Here is a 21,847-nt window from a genome sequence, read left to right as displayed (position 1 = left end):
CTCGCACCGGGCAGAGGAGGGGGGACCCTCTTGGCTGATGTCAGAGCCAGGAGCAAGGCGACCTTAGCTGAAAGGAATCTCAGATCCGCCGTCTCCAAAGGCTCAAACTGGGCTTGGGTTAAGGCGCATAAAACCAGCGCCAACATTTGAAAAATACTTAGTTCTAAACATTTAGATAAAGACAAGCAAAACGAGACTAAACACTAGAGGGTGTGGTGTCCGAACAATAATGCTGCGATGATGTGTTGAGAAGAAATCCGCTTGACACTGTTCTTGATCATAAAAGTTTATTACATCAAGGAGTTCAGCATAAATTACAAGCTCTGCAGCAACTTGGAGAGTGACCCAGCCCGATGACCACTCTGTCTCTCTGTACATCAAACAGCGCGTGGTGTTAAGGGTTTCTTAATTGTTATATACTTAATAAAAGGTGAAACAAAGCTTAACTACATGTTTTCAGTGTAAACTTGATGGTTACATGTTTTAACTCAAGAGACAATTTAGATGTAAGCATGGCAGCAAAGAATTCGTTTATACCATTACATGGTGATATAGATATTTGGCGGTGTAAGCCGAGTTTTAAACACTTGTGTGTTATACCTTTTCTGTCCCCTTGGTGGAGCTCGGGTCGTATGAGAAAACAGTAGACATTCAACTTTAAGATTCTCCACTTTAACTAGGAACTGGGAAGCTGGTTATACACACAAGCATGCGGATGAATGCTTTAGTAGGAAATTGTATATGAAACGTTTAACTAAAGCATTAGTTAATACTAAACAGACAGTGATTACTAGGGAATAACAGGGAGGATTTGAAACAAAACAAAAAGGAAATTAGGGAACTCTTCAAGATTACTTTCTTATGGTTCTCTAGTTTTCAAACATCACTAAAGGGTAACAACAGGGTCATTACTACTAAACTAAGAGGCAAACGCCACTACTAACTTAGCAAGGATTATTATTTAAATAGAACAAACAGTTTATAATGAAATATTTGTTGGTTCAAGAAAACAGGGGTTGTTAGTGTGTCCCCCTTTTGCAATCCTGGCATATCACATTTGCATATCGGCTAAAGAGAGAAGGGAGTGGTGTTTTATGGCTCAGCCGTTCTGTGGGAAAAGGAGTCAGGTTGAGGCCGGACGGGTGGTACTTTTGATGTCCGGAAGTGACCTGTGGAGAGAGAGGGGTTGGCCAGCCCCTTTGCTGTCCTGCTTAGTGTCTCCAGTGACACCTTTATGGCGAGAAAGGTTCACTAAGGCTCTTTGACTACACAATCCTTAAGCGATGCATATCTGATTGAGTCTCTGCAGATCCTTACCAAAACACCAGGCGATATCTCTAGTTTTTGCATGTCAAAAGGCCAACTCCAGGGGAGAACCCCCCTATTGGTATTTTCTGGTACTTGGATTACATTACTGATTACATTTTTAGTAATCCTCCCAACCCTGTCAGCTTTACATGTTCGCATCTTAGACTGGAGCAAGACTTTTAGAGTGGTCATTTGTATCTTTCATACATAACGTTTTAACTTTGCACTGTCTCTACATCACACTAACAACTTCAGTTTTAATAAACTGAAACTGACTACCTAGAAGAGTGTCTAATGTTTGGTAGGGAGAGTGGGGCTGTGGGGAGGCAGCGGGTGAATGTCTTGTCACTGTGCTGCGTTTTGAGGGCATGCCTGACTAGCCGCTAAACGAGCATCATGACGCGTGTTACATAGTGACACAGATAAGTTACTGAAGTATAGGCTTGCCAGATTAAACTACTGAATGTATTGTAAATTTACACACAAAGTCACATTCTTCAATATATCACTACAGTCACGCAATCGTGATTCGAAGCATGACATGGTATAGTTACACATCCAGATGACACGACATTGCTGACTAATTAGCTGTAGAGATGATTTCTAATGCTACTTAGTGCACAGAGGTGAACATCCCTCAGTTGATTATATAAGAAAAATTGAAAATGCAGTCTTACATAACTAGACACGCCTAGTTGTTACAGAAATGTCTGTCATATTGTCTATAGATGGCAGTGTGGCTACTTGGTTGACCAGTTATTAAATCTATGAATCTTACATTGTACATAACTAATTTACATTCATTCAGACTTTGCTAAAGCTAAAGGAAATAAAATAACAGTGGTAATTCCTCAGGAATGCACACTTTTTGGTAGGTCTAGCAGACACGATTACCTCAGGTCACATCAGAGGCGAGAGAGTAAGAGGGGGGTGTGTGTGTGTGTGTGTGTGTGTGTGTGTGTGTGTGTGTTACACAGACACAAGACACCCCAAGACACAAGAAGATGGATGTGTTCAGCCTCTAATCTTTAATTTAATATCCAGCTAAAATAATCAAAAGTCATTCACATCTCGCTGTTACTTTCTTTTATTAAAGAAAGTCACCTACCCATAGGTTTATATATATATATATCTCAGCGGTGGAAAGTCCTGGTGCCTCGTTTGGCTTGTCAGATTGGAATTTTTACTATGGGGAAGTGAGGAGCCAGTTTACAGATCTGGAGGAGTCTCAGCCACAGTGTATTTGAACCCCCCCTGTTGGAATTCCTCCACAGTGAATTGCACTTCTGCAGTATGTCTGTTAATGTCTGGGAGACACTGAACCCTGAGACGTTCATGCCTAAAAGCATTACGAGCTCCTTTCGGTCACGGGCTTTTTTCCTCCCTCTCATGGGTTGGTGGAGGACGCCACGTCCCCCCTCCTCTGCCCGGTGCGAGCGCTGCCCTGTTATGTGGTGTGCACGGCCGCCTGATGCCGTGACTGGTTAAGTCCTGCAGCAGAGATCTTCATATGACACAACCAGCAAGTCAGATAAAGAACAACACACCAGTTTTTAAAAACAGAAAACAGATGGAAGTATTAAGGTGTCCTTTTTGTTAAGAAACTATGCCTCAACATCAAAAACACAAGCACACAGGTACTATTTGAAGGTCAAACAAGGACCCGCATCAGTAGGGTTCTTGGGTAGCTAGGAAATAGGAAGTGACACAAAATCAATGGTTTTGCTGTGCAGGTCCCAAAATGTGGAACAGTCCTTTATCTGACTTTTAAATCATTCAGTATTTTTGTGTTTTAATCTGCGTGTGTTTAACAGGTAGCAGAGTGTTGTAAGGGTTTCTACGGGCCGGACTGTAAACCCTGTATTGGAGGATTCCAGCATCCCTGCTACGACAAAGGAACGGTGAGCAACACACAAACAACTCTGTTAATGGAGCCTTATTTCTCAACTGATGTGTGTTATTTATTTAATTTGTTTTTACCACATGCAGTGTTCAGACGGTATCCGTGGCAACGGCTCATGCAACTGTCAGTCAGGCTTCAAGGGTGTTGCCTGCCACATCTGCTCGGATCCATCCAAGCATGGGGAGAAGTGTGACGAAGGTAACAGCTCCTCCTCGTTAACATTCGGAGAGCAACTTAACACGTAATTTAGCCTTAAAATGCCCCTTCACATATTCAAACAAGACTAACGCCGTGTCTGAAACCACTCTCTCGTTAACTCATTCATTATCACCTATATAACAGACACTTGATAGTTAGAGATTTTGGACAACTGTTAATTGTTATCCTTTTGTGTCATCACTGTCAGCTGTAGAGTCTTGCAGCAGTAATATTTGTATCTATAAAATGCAAAACATTGCATTGTGGGGTTGGTAGCAGAAAGAAATGTTTATGCCATGGACACTACTTTTTTATTACATGGAATATTTGTTAGACAGTAGGGGTCGGATTTACTAACAACATTCTAAAATATTGCACGTGCAATTGTAGTACCTGTAATGGTTGATGAACTAAGATTTATTGCGTAGATGACAACAAACACAATGGAGGTGTCAGTATTTAAATGAGAGTTTTGCATGTTTTAATGGTTTCCGCCATGGAGAGTCAAGAGGGAAAACAGCCACCGCGTAAAAATCCTTGGTTGTTTCATTTAGTGAGTCCCGAGTATGTGGAAATCATATGTACCTGCCCATCCTGCCTAAGATTGCACTAAGTACTTGGGACAGCACACTTGAAAAACTGTTTGGGAAACCACAGCAGAAACAGATACAGTATGCTGGAATGACCCAGACGCGAGGAAATATACCAGCAGATCGTGAACAGTTGGTGATCGTTCCCTCTGGCTGGATGAATTTTATCCATGCACTACTGCAGCTGGGGGCTCTCAGCAGCGCCACACAACTTTCTAAATTCTTCCATCTCATGGAAAAAAGAAGTCAGATCAAAACGAAACTTTCTGGATTGGCATGAATGTCAATACAACAGTATTGCCAAGTCTTCACGGAAAATACAAAAACACAATTCTATTCATATAGTTCATCGAATAAATAAAATGAAATAATTTTATTTCTTTATATTTAAAATTTCACTGTCTTCTTTCATTACGGCTGTGTCTCCTTCTCACAACAATAACAGCAGCATCTCTGCGCAACACTTCCTTTAAAACTTATATACAGAGGCTGTTGCACATGAAACTGCTTGTTGGCTTGTTACATTGCGTATAGTAAATAAATGTATTTGCAAGTTCCCCTCCCATTGTTTTGAACAATAAATTTGAAAAGCCCCCAATTGCGTATTCATTAAGGCAAAAGTAGTAAATGAACAACAGTTGCTATCTTGCACTTTTGAAAGATGTCATTCTGCATGCACACCGTTTGTAGATCAGCTTACATGTTAATTTGCTGGTGATATGTTTGCACACGTTTTTACTCACGCAATCCTTAAATCTGTAAATCTGGCCCTAATTATGGTGCACTATATAGTCAATGGGGAGTGATTTCTGACATAGTCTACAATCATGCTAGTGACTTGTTGAGGCTGTACGATATAGTGTGGAGAAACATATCACACCCAGAGGCTTCTGTGCACCAGGGCTCACTGATTGGTTTGGTAAGTATGAAAATAACATGAATAAAAAGCTACAGCCTTTACAGTCACCAGATTTTAACCTAGTTGAATACCTATGGAAGATTTTGGATCAGTGTGTAAGACAAAGCTCTCCACCACTATCTCCATAAGAGCAAATGACATAATAATAAAACTTTCATCTCCAAATCTATTAAGTGATGTCTGTGACTGTCTCTGAATGCTATATGTCCTTTGTTATGTCTGGCTATATTTGTTTTTCTTTCTATCTTCTGTACAACCACCTATGTCAACCTCATGGTGGTGTTAGAGGTAAAATCAGGGGATCATCAGTCATTATGTCTGACCTCCTGTCACCAGATGAGCACCTGCTCCCTTTGTCACTCTAATTATGATCCATGATCATAATTATCATCTGAATTATCATCTGAAATTTAGCTGGATTATATTAATAAAACTGTATAATTTTGTTGTGCCCTCTGCATTTCTGATTTTAAATATAAAACAGTTTTGTAAGTGTGATTCTGTTGTATGCAGAGGCCCAGAGGTGTGTTTTACCTGGTGTGACACTGTTCCATAACATTGGCTGACTGACCTGAAATTATCACCTGGTGCGTGCGTGTGTGTGTGTCTTCAGAGTGTCGCTGTGTCCACGGTGTGTGTGATAACCGTCCAGGCAGCGGTGGTGTGTGTCGGAGAGGATCCTGTATGGAGGGATACTCTGGAGAAAACTGTGACAAGACGGCCACGCCCTGCAACTCTGACGGACTGCAGGAACACTGTCACATCCACGCATACTGTACACTCACGGGACTGCATACTACGTAAGATACTTCTATCATGAAGTTACTATTTTGGCTTCCTACGATTACGAAAACAAGATAATCAAAACGATTATTGTGAAGCATTCTGCTTTGCAAAGATGCTCTCGTTGTTTCTTGTGTTATGAATCCAGCGCACATTTTTCCTTCACAGCCGTGGCTCAAGCCCTTCTCTAAAAGCCCAGACTCTCTCTCAGCCAGGCTGTGCTGTTTATTCAGCTCATACCAAGATGACCAGTTATAACTGCTGTAACTTGTTGGTTACAATTGTTAGTTTAAGCCTACGGCATTTTACACTGCATAAATTAGACTAGCGGCTTAAAAATTACATATTATTTATACCTATTTATACATACATGATCTATTTAGTTTTTATTCAGGTAATGCATACATAATTGAAAAAATGAAGCATTCACTTTTAAAAGTTCAATAAACACATGATGTGTCCTAAGTCAATCGGTAACTGCGTTAAATAATCACGATCTCTATATTGACCAAAGTAATCCTTATTTTTGCCATAATCAAGCAGCCCTAGTGTTTGAGTCCTAAGTTTGATTAATTTTTTATCTTTTAGATTAGATTTAAATGAATGAAGTGTATCAGTTTGTTATTGTTAGTTACCTTTTAGTTTAATTTTTGCCACCAAAATGAATCAGCCAAAAATAGCCAAAAAAGCACTTTCGGTGTTCGGCCTAATATTTCAAAGACCAAATAAATTTTTCCGAACAATTACGTTGACATGTCGGCTGTGTGGAAGCATTTTAAACTTTAAACTGAATTGTCTCCTAGCACATCCACTCCATCTGTGGTAGACTTCTTAGAAAAGGCAACAAACGGTCTGACCCACTTTGAGTGTTTGTCACTCGTTTCTGAGAAGGTGATTAAGCTATCCGCACCTTAATTTGGAGTGCACACGTATTCAAGCTTTTATGGTAACTGAAACGGACCAGTGCGAGCTGACAGGCAGGTTGGCGACTTTATCCTGTCAGTTTCTCTCTGTACAAAGTGTTGCAATATGAGAGTCCTACCTGAAGAGAAGCTATGAAGTCTTACGGTTTTCAAAATAAGGTGTCTATACAGTATGGTAATAAGTTTAATTGGATTATATTCACAGAAAGTATAAAACATATTACATGTGTTCATTAAAAGTAAATGGACACGTAATTTACTTTACCGGACCCTCTTGGGCCTCAGACACACTCACCATAGTCTCTCGAAATCCTGTGGGAAACACTGAGTAAAAAGCACATTTTGACTATTTAATTTATGCAATGGTAAAAAAAAGGCAAAATAAATGGAAAAGTGTGAATGTTCAGCAATTTTTTTTTTTGGGGTGGCATTAGCTCAGTCCGTAAGGATTAGGCTGGGAACTGGAGGGTCGCAGGTTTGAATCCAGCTCGGACCAGAGTTGTGGAGTGTGAACCTCCTGGGCACTGCTGAAGGAGGCCTTGAGCAAGCTCCTGAACCCCCAACTGCTGCTTGACCGGCAGCCTCCTCACTCTGACATCTCTCCGTGTGTTGCTATTGGTCGTGTTTGTGTGTGTCTTTCAGACCTGTGTGTATACTAACATAATAACAGAGTGAAAACATTGAGTTTCCCATCTGGGGATTAAATAAAGTATATCTTCTTCTTATCCAACGAAGGTTAAAAATCAAGGGCAACTGGACTTGGTTGAAGATACTGGAAGACGTTCCGTCCAACATCCAAAGGACTTCTTCAGTTCTGACTGACTGGCAGGGAAACTCAGCTATTTGACCTCAGTGGGGTCGTTGGCCCGGGTCATCGATACCGCTGGTTCGTTAGTGTTCCTTGTTGCTGTGACGACAGTCGTTACAGTCGTAACTCCTCCCCTCCCCTCTTCACACGAGAAGATGTTCACAACAACAGTTTGGCCTTCCTGGACTGCGCTGTACACATTGAAGAGGACAGGAGCCTGCAGATTGGTGTTTACAGAAAACCCACACACACAGACCAATATCTACTCTTCGATTCACACCACCCACTGGAGCACAAGCTAGGGGTCATGAGAACACTGCACCACAGAGCGGAAAACATACCAACAAGCGCCCAAGCCAGAGAGAAGGAACAGAACCACCTGAAGGGATCACTTACAGCCTGTGGATACCCTAAATGGACCTTTGTGAAAACAGCCACAAGATCCAAGAAGAACAAAACTACAGGGGAGGAGGAAAAGAAGGTCAAACGCAACAACATTGTGATTCCATACGTGTCTGGAGTATCAGAGAAACTCAGGAGGATTTTCAACAAACATAACATCCCTGTGTTTTTTAAACCCAAGAACACACTAAGACAGATGCTGGTACACCCCAAAGACCGCACACCCAAACACAAGAAAAGCAATCTAGTGTATGCGGTCCAATGCAGTGAGGAATGCACAGACCTGTATATTGGGGAGACTAAACAACCACTACACAAACGCATGGCTCAACACAGAAGGGCCAACTCCTCAGGTCAAGACTCTGCAGTCTACTTACATCTGAAGGACAGAGGACACTCGTTTGAGGACCACCAGGTGCACATTTTAGACAGAGAAGATGGATGCTTTGAAAGAGGTGTCAAGGAAGCCATCTACACCAGGGTTGAGAAGCCGTCATTGAACAGGGGAGGGGTCTACGCCACCACTTATCCCCCACTTACAATGCTGTCCTTTCATCACTTCCCAGGAAACTCAACAAACGTAACCTATTGGCCTCAGGTGAAGATACCAACGATGGTCGTTCAGTCTTGGCCACAGGTAGTCTTAACGACTGTAACGACTGTCGTCACAGCAACAAGGAACACTAACGAACCAGCGGTATCGATGACCCGGGCCAACGACCCCACTGAGGTTAAATAGCTGAGTTTCCCTGCCAGTCAGTCAGAACTGAAGAAGTACTTTGGATAAGGGACGAAACGTCTTCCAGTATCTTCAACCAAGTCCAGTTGCCCTTCATTTTAACCTTCGTTGGATAACTATGACCTGGATGACTGAGAATCTTCATAGACATCTTCTTCTTATTTTTCATTATATTTGGTTTCCGCCAAGAATTTTTCAGAATCAGAAATGCTATTATTATTATTACTTTTTTAAAAATATTTAATTATTTCGGTGCATCCCTAGTTTTAGAAGAATTTTGTCCATAAATGTTTTTTTTTTTTTACTGACTTTAGTGAATGTCAGCAGTAGCTCCTCAAGATTCCTCCTGTATAACATCAGGATGATTCACTCTTCCCTCATGAGGGAGACAGCCCAGGTGTTTTTCACCTCACATCTGGACTACTTCAGCTATTTCCTCTCTGATGTATGTTCTGATCTGTTGGTTTACAGTGACAGTTCCAGCTGGAACATATATTTATTAGCGCCACATAGAACATCAGCTGATCTCCTCCACCCCCAAAAGTTCCCCCCTATTCTCCTCTTTTCGCTCCTTTTTTATTCCTGTTGAGCTCTAGGGTCAGCAACTTAAAGAAAGAGACAGGGAGGACCCTACCCTTTTCTCAAGCAATCGTTGGCTATCAGAACTTGATCATCACACTGATTGGTTGTTACACTGTTTTTCCTTTTATGGGTAGATTGTCCTTTTGTCCAGTAGTTGCAACACCCCTTCGCCTCAGTTCACAAAATAATTCTCTAAATAAGGTAAAAACGCAAATCATGCAGGTCTCTACAACTACATGTTAGTATAATCATTTAAATTTCCAATGAATAAAGGACAAATATAGTAGGCAACACTTCTTAAACAAAACAGATGAACATCCCCTATCTTACATAATCTTAAATGGATGCACAAATGAAAATTAATTTTAAATGCATTACTCCAAAAGCAGAATACATCAAATCAATTCATGTCAACACTCATTCTACTCTCCTCATCTCTTTCTGACTTTAAAAAGCAGAGTAAAGGCCTTCCTCCTCCTTTAATCACAAAATGAAGGTGCTTGACTCCTCACAACTGTTGTCACATTAGCAAATAGCACCTTCTTCGCTGATCAAAACAATTATTTGACATCATCAGGGGATACATATAGAGGGTGTTATCTCAAAAAACAAGTTTTAAAATTTATTAAAGATAATTCTAAACTTAAAATTAATATAGATTTAAAAGATGAAAACTCTTGACCCTCCTTATCTTCACACCTCTTTTCACGCTTCCCTTCATGTGAGCAAGATGCACTCAAGTGTCTTCAGGGAGGCCTTTTTTATTTATCTAAAGGGTCGAGTTGCCAGCAAGAGCGGACTTTCGTTTCTACATCACCGGAAATCATCGTCTAATCTGAAATCTGATCATGTACAACCATAGCAAAGGTCAGGGCACAAGAGACTGCAGAAACTCTTATTACTGCTCTTATTAAAGAAATTAACAGTATCTAAAATAAAACATCTTTCTTACTTAAAGGGACTACATGTAAGTTTTTCAATGAAATTAATTAAATTTTCATTGCCTTATTGTCAATGGGCTCAAAACTCACTTCGAAATGAAGCACATGTCTGTTTTCTCCGTTGCTTGGATCAGCCACTATTCTGCTTTTAAGGTGGGGATTCCGGGTCGGATTCAGCCCTGTGCACGCTCCCGAGCCTCTCTCGTGTACTACAGCGACAACACGGCAGCTAATGACACGCAGTCCACTAATACCATAAAACAACCAGAAAGTCACGTTAGCTCGCCGCCTAATACCTAGCTGTTGCTAACGTTATCCGGCGCAAAGTTATATCGCTTTCCACATTACTCACCAACTAACGCAACCCATGTTACTATACTAATAGTGTACCACTATTGATTTAGCTTGCAAGAAAGGATGTAATGGTAAAAAGCAAATGTGGAGCGATTTGTTTACTAACGTTAGCCTGTAGTGATGCAGCCAGCTAACGCTGCAGTAGCTCGGACCTGCCGCTGTTTGCTTTGTAACGTTCAGTTTAGGTTTATTGGTTTTACCAATAATCAGGTACACAGCTTCTCCACTTCTCCGTCGCTATAACGAACGTGACCCACATAATATACAATACTGCAACTTCACAGCGACAACAACCCAGAGGAAGAGCCATGCACTAACACTACAGTAAAGTTACTTACTGTGGTCTTATACACAATCTCGTTATAATATTCAGTTCAGCTCACTACCTGTTTGTTATCATCCAATACTTTATCTGTGCTGACATTGCTGAACCTCCGGTGAAAGATACACAGATAGTAAAGATAGTTACTGAAAGCAGCAGGTGTTGATCTGTCTCTGAGACGAAAGCGTTGAAGTAACAAAGCCTGAACATGTCTGAGTGAAAAGTCACAGCCTGCATGCTGGTGTTCCTGCATTTATTGCAGGATTTCTGTATGAACGCGGTTGTGTTTTGGATTATGCTCGCTCATGAGTTCAAGCGAGCATACGTACGAGCACACGCCTGGTAGCAATCTTTAAAACACACCGCTAGTGGCTGCGGGAAACTCCGTAATGCCCCTTTAAAGTTTGTACCTTTGTAATATGAGCTAAGCAGTTAACGATTATCACTCTTAAAGCAAAGGCAAATCATTTTACTATTTGGCTTGTATGTGTGTCAGGCAGTCAAACTGTTTCTATGAAGGCCCCTGATGAACCAGAGGCTTCCAGTGCCCCCCCCCACACACACACACACACACACTTCTCATTCTCAAAACTGAAAACATCCAACCCACTTATCCTTTACCAATACTTAAAGGAGCTCTCAGTATTTCTTCAGTGGTTCAAAATAAGCAGAATTTATCACCAGTCCCTCTGTTCCCTCAGCAGCTGCTGAGTTTGTTCATCATAAATCTGTGTGTGTTATACCAGGTGTGTGTGTAGCGATGGATATGAGGGCGATGGTCACTCCTGTTCTCCGATCAACCCCTGCCTGAAGAGCAACCGAGGAGGCTGCGACACCAACGTAAGACTTACTGCTCGTTTGTGTGTGGATGGATGGATATATATCATAATCAGATTTATTGCCAGGTGTATGTACACATACGAGGAATTTGACTCTGGATTGTACAATGCTCACGATTTGCTTACTTATACAATAATAAAATCAAACACAGGCTACAATATAGAGAACACACTATGAACAAAACAGACAGATTGAGACAATACTGCAATTATCAGGTTGGGCTGTGTGCAGTAGCAGAGGAACTGAGGTGTGGACCCAAGTTGCAGACACTGACGAGGAGGTTGCAGTTCAAACAAAGATTTATTTAACAAACTAAACAAGCTTACATGAATACAAGGTTAGAGTCCAAACAAAAGGGAGTAATCCAAACGGGGAACAAATCCAAAACGCAGAGAAGTCCGTTAGTTGAGGAATAATCCATGAAACAAAGAACAGGCAGGACACTCAGCATAAGATGATGACACCACGAGGACCTGGCAATTAACACAGGTGGGACACATAAGCAGGAAACAAAGCTAGACAAAAACACATGAAACTGATCACTACAAAATAAAACAGGGAAGTAAAGCTAGCGACAATACACAAAGACATGTGAAACCAAATACAACAGAGAACAAGGAACCAATGGTCAACTCACTAAACAAGAATAATAAATAAATAACAGAAAAATGCCACACAAAAACCCAAGAGCATGACAGCAATGAGCAGAGTGCAAAGGATGCAGGAGTAAATTATTATTACCATTATTGTTATTATGTACATGTCAGAGGTGGATGATATATAAAGGTGCACATACAAATACAAGCATACATGTACACAGTGTGGGAAGAAACTGTTCCTGAGTCTGTTGGTTTTGCTGTACAGTGCTCTGTAGCGCTTACCAGAGGGAGGAGCTGGAACAGGTTGTGTCTGGGGTGAGATGGATCTGCAGTTCCTGCCCGTTTCCTGACTCTGGAAATGCATAAGTCCTGAATGGAGGACAGGTTGGCACTGATGATCTTTTCTGCAGTCCTGACTATCAGTTGTAGTCTGTCCCTGTCATTTTTGGTGGCAGATCCAAACCAGACAGTGATGGAGGCGCAGAGGACAGACTGGATGATGGCTGTGTAGAACTGGATCAGCAGGTCCTTAGGCAGGTTGAGCTTCCTGAGCTGGCAGAGGAAGTACATCCTCTGCTGGGCCTTCTTGATGATGGTGTCAGTGTTGGGCTCCCACTTCAGCTCCTGGGATATAGTGGATCCCAGAAACCTGAAGGATTCCACAGCAGACACAGGGCTGTTGAGTATAGTGATGGGGGGCAGAGTGGGGGGGCTCCTCCTGAAGTCCACGGTCATCTCAACAGTTTGAGCATGTTAAGCTCCAGGTTGTTCTGACCGCACCAGAGAGCCAGCTGATCAACCTCCCGTCTGTAGGCCGACTCATCACCGTCCCGGATGAGGCCGATGACCGTAGTGTTGTCAGCAAACTTTAGGAGTTTGACAGATGGGTCTCCTGAGGTGCAGTCGTCCATCTTTGACTTGTTGGTCCATCTTTTCACACTCTTTACAACAGGTTTAGCAGATTTCAGTCGCTGCCTGTAAGTTGGGATAAGATGAACCTGACAGTGATCAGAGAGTCCTAAGGCTGCACGGGGGACAGAGGAATAGGCGTCCTTTAATGTAGTGTAGCAGTGGTCCAGTGTGTTAGTGTCCCTGGTGGGACACTTAATATGCTGTCTGTACTTTGGAAGTTTGTGGCTGAGGTTTGCTCTGTTGAAGTCTCCAAGAACAATGAGCAGGGAGTCTGGATGTTTTTTCTCCACATTAATTATCTGGTCAGCCAGTTGTAGTAACGCCTCACTAACACAGGCCTGAGGTGGAATGTAAATAGCGACCAGGACAAACGAGGAAAACTCCCGCAGTGAATAAAAAGGTTTACAGTTTATAAATAATGTCTCTAAGTGAGGGCTGTGACATCTGTACACCAACCTTCGTTTATGTAGAGACAGAGTCTGCCTCCCTTTGTTTTTTCCGTGAGCTCCGTTACGCGGTCCGCTCGGAAACACGGTAATATCTTCTTTTTATCTTGTTCTTTTTAATGGAGCAATTATTTTCACAATAACCACCAACGAGCACAATAAAAGTAAAATTAACAATTGACAGATTAATGGAAAATAAAACAACAGAATGGTCACTTTGACCTGTTCGCTGTAGCAGCTAAAAGCCTACACCAGCAGATTGCAGAGGCCTTTTTGTTCAGTAAGTAGTTAAAAGGTCACTGATGCACTCTGGCCCCTGGCACTAGATTAAAGTGGATTCTAATAGAAATTGATAACCAGTGCAAAAAAGCTAAAACTGGGGTGAAGTGAGAAGTGTCATGGTCAGGAGCCTGTCTGTAGAGTTCTGCAAAGTATGAAGCTGAGCTACAGCTCAAGAATTGAGGCAGTTAAGCAAAGCATTACAGTAGCCAGGCCTGAAGATAAAACAACATTGCAAACAAACTAAAATGTTATATTTGTTTACTTGATAATGATATTTGTTTATTTGAGTTTGTATTAGACCACAGCATTTTTAGGTGAGCAAAAGTAAAGGAACAAATAATCTTAAAGTAAATAACATTTAATATTTGGTGGCATAACCCTTGCTTGCAATAACTGCCTCAAGCCTGCGACCCATCGATATCACTAAACTGTCGCATTCTTCATTTGTGATGCTATTCCAGGTTTTTACCGCAGCTTCTTTCGGTACTTGTTTGTTTTGGGATGTTCCTCCCTTCAGTCTCCTCTTAAGGAGGTGAAATGCAGCTCTATTGGGTTATGGTCAGGTGATTGACTTGGCAAGTCTAAACCATTCCACTTTTTTTCTCCGTAAATTGGCAGACAAAATGTTTCTGGACACTTCTGAATTCATTCTGCTGCCACCATCATCAGTTACATCATCAATAAATATTAATGAGCCTGTTCCTGAAGCAGCCATGCACGCCCAAGCCATGACATTACCTCCACCATGCTTCACAGATGAGCTTGCATGCTTCGGATCATAAGCAGTTCCTTTCTTTCTCCACACTTTGGCCTTTCCATCACTTTGCTAGAGATTAATCTTGGTCTCATCAGTCCATAAGATTGTGCTCCAGAACTTTTGCAGCTCATCTCTGTACTTCTCTGCAAATTTCAGTCTGGCCTTCCGATTCTTCCTGCTGATGAGTGGTTTGCATCTTGTGCTGTGGCCTCTATATTTCTGCTCTCGGAGTCTTCTTCCAACAGTGGATTGTGATACCTTCACCCCTGCACTGTGGAGGTCGTTGGTGATGATGTTTTGGGGGTTTTCTTCACAGCTCTCACAATATTTCTGTCATCAACTACTGTTGTTTTCCTTGGCCGACCTGTTCGACGTCTGTTGCTCAGTACACCAGTAGTTTCTTTCTTTTTCAGGACATTACAAATTGTTGTGCTTGTGATGCCCAATGTTTGTCCAATGGCTCTGGTCGATTTTCCTTCTTTTCTCAGCTCGACAGTGGCTTGCTTTTCTCCAAACAAAGGGCGGTATGTCCTGAGTTGTTTATCACATCGAGATGTGAATACCAGGAAATGAGAGCTGAAATTCTGAACTCTTGTCTCATACTCATCTTAGATCTTAAACCCAAATGTCTTCAGTAAACAACAAAAACAAAGGAATTTGCCTTACCGTTCCTATACTTTTGGAGGGGACTGTATCAGCAGGTATCAAATATATAATATTGGTAAACTGATGGTGTGTTGTTGTTGTTGACTGTCAGATTCAAAGCTGTCCACCTGCCTTTATAACACATCCTCTCACTCCCCCATCTCTTTACAGGCGGATTGTGTGTATGTGGGTCCAGGTAACGTGTCATGTGTGTGTGTTGAGGGTTGGGAAGGTGACGGCAGTGTGTGTGTGGAGATCAACAACTGTCAGCTGGAGAGTCGAGGTGGTTGCAGCCCCAATGCTGACTGTACCCACATTGGACCTGGACAGGTCAGTTATTAAAAAATAATGATGATAATATGCATCAATTAATAATCATTAACAACAATTAACATATTAACAGTTACTAACCATTTTTCCACAGATTTATTTGCACCTGTTTTCTCCCTGTTTGAGATGTCTTTCTACTGGCACAGTTTTCTAAAGCATTGTTTATGTTTTTACTCTTCTCTCACACTTAGTAACAGTTCACATCAACTCAGAGAGAAGCTTGTTACCACACTATCCTCCCTCTTATGTTCCCATTATCTCCAACTGTCTATATGATTTATTTACTAGTTACTAATCAGATGCCTGACTGTAAATATTGTAGAGGACTGTTAAGAACTGTCTGTTTATCCATCTGTGTCTGCAGAGTGAGTGTGTATGTAAAACAGGCTACATGGGCAATGGTATTGTGTGTGACCTCATTAACCCCTGCCTCAAGAAGAATGGAGGCTGCAGTGACCTGGTAAACACACACACACACACACACACACACACACACACACACACACACACCAGTGATGCGTAGATCGAAGTTATATCTGCTGGCTGGTTCATAAAAATGTACTTTCTGATTAATAGTGGATGGGCTGTGGGTGGGTGAAATAGGGTGAAGCGTCTCCCCATTAAGAGAGTGGCTGTGAGCATTTGGAGGCACAGCAGTGTAACTTAATAGATTATTTAAGTCTAACGTCATGCTGACAGGATCGTTACGTTAATTAATGTTCTATGTTCTTCTACACATCCAAAAGGTCTCACACGCAGTGGAGGTTCATTAGTGGTGCAACGGTTGACCCGTGATCCGCATGGATCCCCCCCCACGGTTCAGCACACAGGTGAACCGCAGATGATTGCAGGTTTAACCATCACAGTATGGGAACAGTTTTACTGCCGCTGTCACTTATGTAATAAATATATACAGCAGCAAGCAGAGTGGCAGTGAAAAGATGGTTGTGATTAGTTTAGGGGAGAGGGACTGATTCAAAAGCCGTTGCTTTCGTCTCCATTGAGTGAAACCCAATAGTCTGTGACGTCCGGCATTTTCAGTGGTGTAACAGGGACAGTGGGCTTCTTGTCTTCATAGAAACAGATCATATGATTTTGATGTTTATTCCTGGTAATTATGCTGCCTTCGATTCAACACACAGCTCCACTGCTCACTGAGCAGTGACTGTCTCGCAAGTGTTGATAAGCTCTTACTCATTAAGTGTAACCAATCAGTGGGTGGGACATTGAGCGAGACTGCATGGAGAGAGTGAGGCGGCTACAATGTACTTCATTTTAAAATTAATTTAACCCTAACTTTTTATTTTGCTGACTCAAACCATGAGTTTTGTGATCCGTTGCACCACTAAGATTCATACAGTGAAACAGTTTGTAATAAATCAGCTGTCCTCTCGATCAATCCTGAGCACCATCAGAGGTGTCTGAAAAGCTAAAAGTTTAATTCTGTTTCCTCTGGAGAGATTCTACTGTGTGTCCTGTAAAGTTTATAACTACAGTTTGTGTAGTTTTGCTGCTTAAATGTCCCACGATATTTACTGTGACAGTACTGCAGGCATAGAAACATTCGAAATGACTGACAATCATTAAAATAATTTGTTAAAGAAAACACTTGTGCATCACATAAAGTGTCAGCCATGAGATTTAAAGGATGGGTTATAATTGTTCTTAACACTTACCGTTAATATCTGTGTAGTAACCTCGACATTGTTTCTTAAAGTTCTGAATCTTCTTCATTTGAAGACTTTGATGTGCATAATTTTTATTTATTTAATGTTTATTTGTGTTATGAGTTATTAGTAACACCTTAGATGAGAACAGAGAATTGGTAATTTCTTGTGATTGCTGCGTTCTCAGTAGGTTAGATACATATATTTCCTATCTGTTGTACACTCTGTCAGGCAAAGTGTGCGCACAGTAAGAACGGAACTCACACCTGTACCTGTCCTGACGGCTATGCGGGAGACGGAACCATCTGCTACGGATCATTACTGGATGTAAGTATTCAGACCAGTATCATATAGAGATGAACCTGAAGTTTTTCTGGCCCCAGTCCTGGTTCAAGCCCTTTAATAATAGGTACATGCTGAGTCCAATCTGATATTTATATTTACATAGTTAATTAAATATTTATCTGACACATTGAAATACAGCTGACTTTGGCACACCATATTTTTCACAAGCTGCTTAACCTAAATACTGGAGGACCTGGTTCAAATTAACAAGATTTAATTATTGATACGATATGAATTTAAGTTTAACTGGAAGAATACAAATTGGTGCGATCAGCTAGAGAGAAGACGTATCTCTGTGTTGAAGTTGTTGGACCCAGAAAAACACTCACCACTCTCAAGTTATACAGTGGTGTTACAGAGTGGAGGGTTACAGTCAGCACCGCATAAAAAAGAAGCTGCTACCTAAATGTTTTGTAAACTGCTACTGTAACCCGGTCACAGTCACCAGTAACAAACTGATTAAATACCACAATAACTGTGTGCATGTTTGTGTTTGTAGGAGCTGGACATGAACCCGAAGCTTTATAGTTTCTACCAACTGACTCAGGTATGTAAGAACCAGACTCACTGTCTACAGGTACTCACACAAAACCAATTTGTATGGTGCATCCTGTTTTTACTTGACTCAAAGTTATAGCCTAACTGCCACACTGCGTTCAAACTAACAAACAAACTACATTTAAACTTAGATGGGCAACCAAACTAGTTTTCCCTGTGGGAATTAATACAATTATCAAAGTGTAATCTTAACTTAGATGTAGCTGCTGAAACAGACTGCTGTTCTGTTAAATCTTGTTGTAGTTGTTTTGAAATGAACCAAAACCAAAAGAAAGGCTGTAAAACCTAGAATTTTTCATTTCCTTTCAAAGTAGATGTCTCTGCTGTAGTAATATAGCTGGCCTATGTTTTAACAAATAACTCAACACAAAAGATAATATAAGTTGTATTTTTGTATGTTGTCAGAGGTACAGTCACTCCTCTGAGGACCTGAGTGGAAACCTCACATTGTTGGTTCCATCCAGAGAAGCTCTGAGGAACATCAGCTTAAATTGGGACTCGTTCTGGACCAGCCGACACCACCTGCCTCACTTCCTGCGGTCAGTCACCTCACACACTGATCAGACATGTGTAACACACTCACACATAGTACTTTAATTCTGTGTGTCTACAACAGACATCACGCCTCTAAATTCTTTTCACTTCTGTCTTCTCCAGAGTCAGGTGACAAGATGGAAATCAGTTTCCTCTCTGTGTTTCCAGTACAGAGAGAGAGTTAAGCTAGTTAAAACTAGCTTTGCACAAAGTCTGGAAGAATGGCTGTTAATCTCCTCATCTGACTAGCTAACAAAAGGATTTTGTTGGTATTAATGTCAAATAGCAGTTACTTAATAATATAGTGCTATAGCTAGTTTGGTATGCTGTAGTCACTACATCGCTTCCACAACACAACAGATCTACTAACACGTCTGTGAATCCAAAGTCTGATATATGTTTTTCCTCTGTGCAATATAGCTCCTTTGTCCTCCAGAAACTATAAAAAACACTTCAGTGAGCCACGCTGTTGCACTCGATTACATGTTCCTTCATTACCATGAACACACACACTCCTGCCTCAAATACTCACTTGAACACCAAATATGTATTACTCCACCGCTAAAAATAATCCCCAGTAAATGCACTATTTCTTCCTGTTTGAGTAACATTTGGTAAAAACTACAGTGACCATCTGTTTAAGAAAATTACTGAGCCTTTTTATAAATTAAACAATATATTTCCAGGAAGCTGAGTTTTGACCCATCTGTCATGGTGTGAATCTTTCACTACACTGTTCACCACTGAACATTAAACTTCATGTAACGCAAATCCATCAGACTTTTAGTTACATCCACAATCTCCCAAGAGCACACTGAGTTTTTGTGTTCAGTTAAATGAGTTGTAGCCATTTCCTTATCCTGTTCTTGGTTGCAGGGCCCACTACCTGCTGGGGATTTACTCTGTAGAAGATCTGGACAAACTGGTGGGCAGCAGGCTCCCCACCCTGAACGCTCCCACCTACTGGGAGATCAGCAACAGCAGCGGGGTAAGAATGGCGTAATTGCAACAGACTGACTCACTGGTGGATTTCAATATTATGTAGCTGCAGTACCTGCAGTGTCAGGCCCCCCGCAATCCTGAGGCTGTAGTTCTTTTGTGACAGCGCCATCTAGTGGATTGGTGGTGGTAATGCACAGCAACACGAAGGAGGTTAACCCTGTTCGGTAGCACGTTGGCCGTGAGGCCAATGTGTGCAGCTGTAGGGTTAATCGTTCGACATGCATATACCGGTAGTCAATAACTTGGGTTTTAGGCACACATCCTGTGATGGTAAGGTAAACTGATTTCTCTGAGTAATTTCTTGAGTGTATGTACCTGTGATGACTGCTGTTGCACGAGACCAAATATTGCTATTTTTACATTAGAAGAGGTGGTATTATGCTTTTTGGCTTTTTCCGTCTCCTTTATTATTCAGTTAAATATCTTTTTTGTGCATGTAATAGGTTTATAAAGTGAAAAAGCCCAAAGGCAGTTCCCATCTCCCAAAGAAAACACTGCACTGAACTCCCTGAAAACAGATCGTTTGTAGTCCAGCCACTTCCCTTGCGCGCCATATAACGCTCGCCAAGCGGCTACTCCGACACGCCCTCAAAAACACCGCTGGAAAAACATTGAGCTGTAACATACACCTCCCCTCTCCCTTCTAAACACTAGCTACCCTTCAGGCAGTCAATGGACATAAAGTTGTTATTGTGATGTATAGACAGAGCTCAGTTTAAACTTTATGGATGAAAGATACAATTGTTACAGATTTATAACTCAGCACTCTGAATCTCTTGCTCCAGTCCATGTTACTAAGCTGTTAAGGGGACTATCTACAGCTGAACCGAAGCTGTGTTTACCAGCTTCTCACTGACCCGCCCCTCTCTGCTTCTGATTGGCTAGGGACTGCGCATGTGCAACTCCCAACAAAGATCATGTAGAGACAAGATGTATCACTCCATAGCTAGAGGAGCTGCAGCAATGTGCAGTATGATCAAAAATGTGGTGTTTTTTGAAAATAAAACCATGTAAACCTCTTCTGGCACAACCCCTAAATAAGATTTTGAACCTGAAAATGAGCATAATACCACCTCTTTAACTTTGATTAAGCCTAGCTGTTGCTAAGCTAGGCTAACCACATCCTGATTCCAGCTCACACAGAGATGATTGAAATCCATCTTTTCATTTATATCTCAGAAGTTAAGTGTATAAGCACAAGCGAATGTTAAACTATTCCTTAAATGGCTTCAGTAATATAAACAGACCTACAGATTAGGCTGTATTATTTTTAATGAATGATTCACAGAATAAAACGTGTTTTTCCCAGGTGGAGTTGAAATGCAGCCTCAGGAAATGTTTTATAATCTTGTTATATCATTATTGAATATGTCTATGCAGCATCACACTATAGATTATTCCTGACCTCTGTGATCTCAAATCCCTTTACTGAACTGCACCTTCTGAGCTCAGCTTCACTCTCAGAGACTAGAGGGTTCAGTCCCAGGTGCAGACCGTGTAATGAACCACTGCCTCAACAAATCAGACATTAATTACACACAATTTGCAAGTGTATGGTAGTCTGTCAAAAATATCACAGTAGTACCTCACATATTTTCAGAGCTAGCTCAGGGTAAGATACACACACACACACACACACACACACACACACACCAAACAAAGTATATATTTAACTGTTGTTGTTTTGTTCCAGGTGATCCGCATTGGAAACGCCTCCATCCTCACTCGCAACCTCCCTGCAATCAATGGCTACATCCACATCATAGACCAGGTAAGAGTCAGCCAGGAGGCCAAGTAGTGCAAACAACATACTGGTGATGTCAGCTATTATTAGAGCTTTACCAGTGGTACAGCTAGTTTGCCCAGATGGTGGCGCTAGAGGAAAGATCATGGGATTGTTTTAAAGGAGACCTATTACACTGCTTTACCAGTCCCATATAGTTATTCTGTGAGTCCTGTATAGCAGCTTTGCATGATTCAAAGTTTTACAAAATCATTGTCTATCTTATAGTGGCTCTTCATGTTTTCAGCCTCTGTCTGAAACAAGCTGTAGATGCTCCTGTCTCTTTAAGGTCCCCCCTCTCAAAGCCCACTGTCTTCTGATTGGCCAAGACTTGAAGCATGTTACCATGGGCGAGTTCAATCTCAAAACGTTTTG

At 41.4% G+C, this 21,847-nt stretch overlaps 1 protein-coding gene across 2 annotated transcripts in view; it reads left to right on the top strand.

The window, feature by feature from the left end:
- Nucleotides 1-21,847, top strand: part of stab1 (stabilin 1) — a 123,846-nt gene that overhangs the window by 34,116 nt on the left and 67,883 nt on the right. For both annotated transcript variants that reach the window (XM_038695610.1, XM_038695609.1), the window contains exons 21-31: nt 3,123-3,209; nt 3,298-3,409; nt 5,532-5,718; nt 11,519-11,612; nt 15,425-15,583; nt 15,948-16,043; nt 17,482-17,577; nt 18,095-18,142; nt 18,559-18,692; nt 19,564-19,675; nt 21,383-21,460. In XM_038695610.1, the coding sequence (XP_038551538.1) occupies nt 3,123-3,209; nt 3,298-3,409; nt 5,532-5,718; nt 11,519-11,612; nt 15,425-15,583; nt 15,948-16,043; nt 17,482-17,577; nt 18,095-18,142; nt 18,559-18,692; nt 19,564-19,675; nt 21,383-21,460 (1,203 nt within the window). The remainder of the gene's footprint in view (nt 1-3,122; nt 3,210-3,297; nt 3,410-5,531; nt 5,719-11,518; nt 11,613-15,424; nt 15,584-15,947; nt 16,044-17,481; nt 17,578-18,094; nt 18,143-18,558; nt 18,693-19,563; nt 19,676-21,382; nt 21,461-21,847) is intronic.

The sequence above is a fragment of the Micropterus salmoides genome, unplaced genomic scaffold, assembly GCF_014851395.1.
Source record: "Micropterus salmoides isolate LMB-PRFRI ecotype aquatic unplaced genomic scaffold, ASM1485139v1 Ms_hic_scaffold_4, whole genome shotgun sequence".
Taxonomy (NCBI): Eukaryota; Metazoa; Chordata; class Actinopteri; order Centrarchiformes; family Centrarchidae; genus Micropterus; species Micropterus salmoides.
Note: the sequence above shows the minus strand (reverse complement) of the source record. Positions and strands in the feature narration are given on the sequence as shown.